The 5000-nt window shown below is 41.7% G+C and overlaps 1 protein-coding gene across 2 annotated transcripts in view; it reads right to left on the bottom strand.

Moving 5' to 3' along the window:
• rargb (retinoic acid receptor, gamma b) overlaps window positions 1-5000 on the bottom strand; it is a 25902-nt gene that overhangs the window by 11426 nt on the left and 9476 nt on the right. Inside the window, exon 1 of one of the 2 annotated variants that reach the window (XM_030776427.1) lies at window positions 3815-3959. The exons of the other annotated variant lie outside the window; for it this stretch is intronic. Coding sequence (XP_030632287.1) covers window positions 3815-3959 — 145 coding nt within the window. Of the gene's footprint in view, window positions 1-3814; window positions 3960-5000 lie in introns of those variants that run through there. 2 annotated transcript variants of the gene reach the window in all.

A 5000-nucleotide genomic window follows, 5' to 3' on the forward strand; every position in this document is an offset into this window, starting at 1 on the left:
CTAACATGAAGACAACAATTACTGTCAGACTACAACTGCTACTCCTGTCAAACAAACATAATCTTTAAAAGTTGTTAAGAAAGCCTCACATCTTTGACTCCAAAGATTTGACAAGTGTCAGAGAAGAGGCTTAAGAAGAATAGCTGAGTATTTTTTTTGTCAATTTCTGGAAATAACTTTAAGAGCAGCATCAGAGGAGCTACATCAGCTGCTCTTTGATAAGATCTCTGGAGGATTATCCAATCCCACTTGGCGTTCCTGGTCTGCATCCTGATATCCATGTTACAGTTTTGAACAATAACTATCTTTCACAGAAGAAAAAATTAAATCTTCATGCAAATCTTCAAAATCCTAACACGATCGAATCTTATGATGCTGCCCCGCAGATGCTAATACAACTTTCAGTGATAAAAAAGAAACAGCTGTGACACTTTTTTTGCTTAAGCCGCTACGGTAAACACTTAAGTGGAAAAAAAGTAGCCTGGAGCTGTTTGCAAGTTTAAATGGGTGTCTTTGCCAAATAGTGGCAGAGGAAAAAGAAGAAGAAGAAGAAGAAGAAGAAGAAGAAGAAGAAGAAGAAGAAGAAGAAGATGATGATGATAACACTGAGCAGATGGGTTAAAATGGTCACAGGGTGAGAGAGAGAGACAGAAAGAGACAGAGCAGTCAGGGTGGGTCTGTGTTTATCATGTTCCTTCACGAAGCGGAGTACAAAACGCCATGACGGCACAGAGCTGAATTCTCTCGCCAGCCTGTGAAATATGCTGAGACACCCACCGCACGGCCCATGGCTCCACCAGCAGCCCCCGGACACAAAAACACCCTCGGTGGGACTTGTTCTCCTCCTCTGTGGGCGTTTTTTTTTTGTTGTTTTTTGGACCATCTAAACTTGTCCTTTTTACTTCCCTCTCCATCTATCTCTCTTGGAGAATTCTCTCAGGGAATTCTGACAACCAAACACTCAGTTCGTCTTTTCACCAGTTGCTTCTCATCCTTACTTGTTCATGTTCAGTCTCTCTCTCTCTCTCTCTCTCTCTCTTTCTCAAACATGGGAATGTCTGCTGTTGGCTTAGAACACCCCTTCAGGTTCTCTCCAGTGTCCTCTTATATTTCAGACCATGAATGTATTTTCCTCTGTTTCATTCTCTGCTCCACCTCCTTATAAGAGTCTTGTTTCCCTGTATATATGGTGTACATCTGGTATAAATTAGTCATGCTACAATTAATAATTACTGCTTCCTTTGACGTGTAGGAGAGCAATGTATGTGACAACATTCTGTACAGTCTTTTTTTTTTAAATAAGTGCATTCGGTCAAATGATGTGGTCATACATTTGCATAGGTCAATTTGAGCGAATCAATACAGAGCACTGAGACTGTGTTAAAACACATTAAACAGTTCAGTAGCATTTTGGAGTTATTAGTCAAAGCTGGTCTTTAAGTTACGTGATGGTCAGAAAGAGTAAGAAAGTGTTTTGTTTTCTTTCTTTCTTTTTTTTCTTTGTTTTTTAAAGAAGGCTGTTCTTGAGTAATCAGCTCAAGCAGTGACCTCACACTGAGCAAACAATGATGGATACTGATGATTCGTCAATAATGGGAAACTAACGAGAATTAATGGGATGGATTTTTTTTTCACGTAACTGACAGAGCTGCCATTAATTGATGAGAGAATCAAACCCACTAAAGAGAGAGGGAGGGGCAAATGTGGAGGGGGTCGGAATACTTAATCCCTCCATCAGCAGTGTTTCTCTCCTCTAACACCCCTCTTTCATCTCTCGCGCTTTTCACTGTCCTGTCCCCACAGGCACTCTAATCTCTTAATTGAGCCCATTGGAATTATAATTGAATAATTAAAGACTCTAATTAACGGCAAACAGTGATGGAGAAAGGAACTGAGAGAAACCAGAGCTGACCCCCAATACATACCATGTCATATGCACCTTTAATGGCCTTTACACACACAAAGGCAAACGCAAACTTCTTAAACTTGGACAAGAGAGGCAGAGATTTTGAACTACTGACCTAAAAAACAACAGAGTAACAGGAAAGCTGATGACACACACACACTTCATAAACTGGGTTGTGTTAACTGAGAGCACACATCTAACATTTGAGATGACAAACCAAAATGAATGCTAGCCATCATTTTTTGGTGGCTGGATAACAGTATGAGCATTTATGGATATGAAAAAGAGATAAAGTGATGTTAGCAACGGTTAACGAAAACGTTCCTTCTGACAGTGTTAAAGAAACCGTTCTGTGAGCGCTTAGTGTTGTCATGCAGAGAAGCTGTGTCCCAAACATTAGCTCGTCCATCTCAAATGGAACAATGTAACCCGACCACAGCAGATAAAGCGGGTGGATTCCGCCTCTTCACGTGTTATTGTCCCGCGATGTTTACAAAGGTTATTCTCGACACTCGACTGAAACAGAACACCGCGCGGAGGAAGATTTTTACGCCCAAGGGCGCCTACGCAAAAGCCAGCAGTCAAAGAACATTTTATCATGCGTTTTTTTTGTTCTTCACTTCCCCTTTGGTTGATCGAACATTTGTATTGACACTCTAGAAGCGACTCTGCCTTAAGGTCATTGTCGTCCCGAATCTGAAAGTAGTTTCACATATTTCATCTGTTCGTTTAAAATCTAAACAGACACTGTTCGCGAGATGATAAACTTCTTTATTCCTGTCATGCGCCATAAAAATACTAGACCTGCCGTCTCATCTTTACGCACAATCATGCGCAAAACGAATTTCTCGCGAATTTGCTCAAGATGTAGTGGACATAAAAAGCGGAAGTTGCATTTAATTGAGTAGATTAAACTACTGTGGTAACGGTGGTGGTGGAAAACAACTGCCTTAGGTTCTTTATCACTTATATTTTGGATATGACAAAATTAAAGGCTAAAATATAGGTAAGCTTAAGCAGGGACTCCCAGTCATCATACTGGAGATAAAACTACTGCATTAGATTGCAAGGCTGGGAATCGTTCAGAGAAAACAGTTTGATGGTAATCGATAGCATAATTCCATTTCGAGAGAAGAGCAAACTATCCTAAAACCACATAGGCTTAAACAGGCTTACACGCTACGTTCCTAGTAGTCTCCTCATTTGTTTATTTCTCTCCGTATTTGTTTTTAGCTTTTCTCTTTAAAAATAATCTCATCCCGTTTGGCAGTGCAAGACCAACAGACCGTAATGTCACGCCAGCTGATAAAGAGTATTTAGCTTAGTTATAATAAATGATACGATATCTGACTTCCTCATTGAATAAAGGGATTTAACGACAATGTATCATTCATTCTATTTATCTGTCACCATCACTGGGCATGTAGTATTTACCACTGACAGCTGGTCAGTACTAACTGTGTTATTTTGTTTTAAGCGTTTTAAGCTTTTGGCTTGCTCAGAGTTAGTGTTTTCGATTACAAATACCATTAATCAGAGTAACTCATAGAAGAACAAACAGAAAGTGCACACACACACACACACACACACACACTCATACAGGTCTTTTGTCACTGTGTCACACATGGACATGGGTACACGCCCACAAACACCACATATGCACAAACACAGACAAACACACACACACACACACACACACACACACTATGGAGGCAAATCAAGATTTAGAGTGTGGACAGAGAATCAAATGGAGTCTTGCTTTTCCTGTGGGGAAAGCACAGTGATAACAATACATTCAGTCTGGTATGAACTGCACACTCACACACACTCACACACAGACACACACACACTCTCTCCCTCTCTCTCTCTCTCTCTCTCTCTCTCTCTCTCTCTCTCTCCTACACTTACACTGCATGCTGGTACTGCTGGCCCAGGAGAAGGTCTCCAGGCCAGGGAAAAAGGAGCTGGCCTTCCTGAGCATACAGGATCCCTGGGATGATACGTCAAAAAGCTGGCGTGCTCCTACCCCCAGGGGCTCCACACAGTCAAACATGATGCCCTCTTAGCACCAGGAAATCAAACAATGTCCACAAAATGTCAGACACACTCTCAGAATGACTTCCTTCTGTTCTGTCGTCAAGAGAATGCTCCCCCTCAAAAGCTATGCTCCCACTCTTCTCTGCTGTCAGTCAGGGAGGTTAAAAAAAAAAAAAAAAAAAAATATATATATATATATATATATATATATAATGTAAAAGTACAAAAAACAACCAGAAACACAGAATGCCAGAGAAATAAAGGTTCTTCCTCTGAGCGAGAGAGCTTATGTGGAGAACTCGTTTCTGTCAGAGAACCAGCGACAAAAAACCAAACCAAAACAAAAGTCAAATGAAAGTTTCAGTGCAGTTATTCGCAGACAGCAGCTGGTAGCTGATTTCAGGTGTTGCTGTCACTGTAGCCTCCACTTCAGTCCAGCAGTGCCTCTTTCGCTCGAGTCGCAAAAGCCAGGGTTTTATCTGGATATGTTCTGGTTAATGTCTCTCTTCTCTGAGTGTGTAGGTGCTTTGGCCGGGTTTAGCTCGTTTTCCCAAACTTCCCAGCATGTCAAGTCTTTCCAGAGCGAGTAAGTGCCTTGTTGCTCCCCAGAACAGCCTGTGCTAGCTATACTCACAGTGAAGCAATACAGCAGGCTCAACCCATTCTAGAGGGAGAGGGGAAGGAATGAAGGAGGGAGGGCTAGAAGGGGGAGATAAGGAGGCGGGAGCTTGCCTGATTGGTCGAAAGACAAAACTTTCTCTCCTTCCCATTTCTCTGCTCAAGCTCTCTGTTTCGCTGTGTCATATTTCATAGTTTTACAAATGAAAACAAACAATAACCCTCCCCTGGCTCTCAATCTTAGTCTTTCTCTGTTTCTCATCGATATCAAACACATGAACACGAATACACACATGAGCGCGCGCGCACACACACATACACACATACACACACATACACGCACACACACACACACACACACACACACACACACACACACACACACACACACACGCACACACACAACACAACACAACCCAACTACACAGTGAGTATTTTA

Source organism: Chanos chanos, chromosome 6, assembly GCF_902362185.1.
Source record: "Chanos chanos chromosome 6, fChaCha1.1, whole genome shotgun sequence".
Taxonomy (NCBI): Eukaryota; Metazoa; Chordata; class Actinopteri; order Gonorynchiformes; family Chanidae; genus Chanos; species Chanos chanos.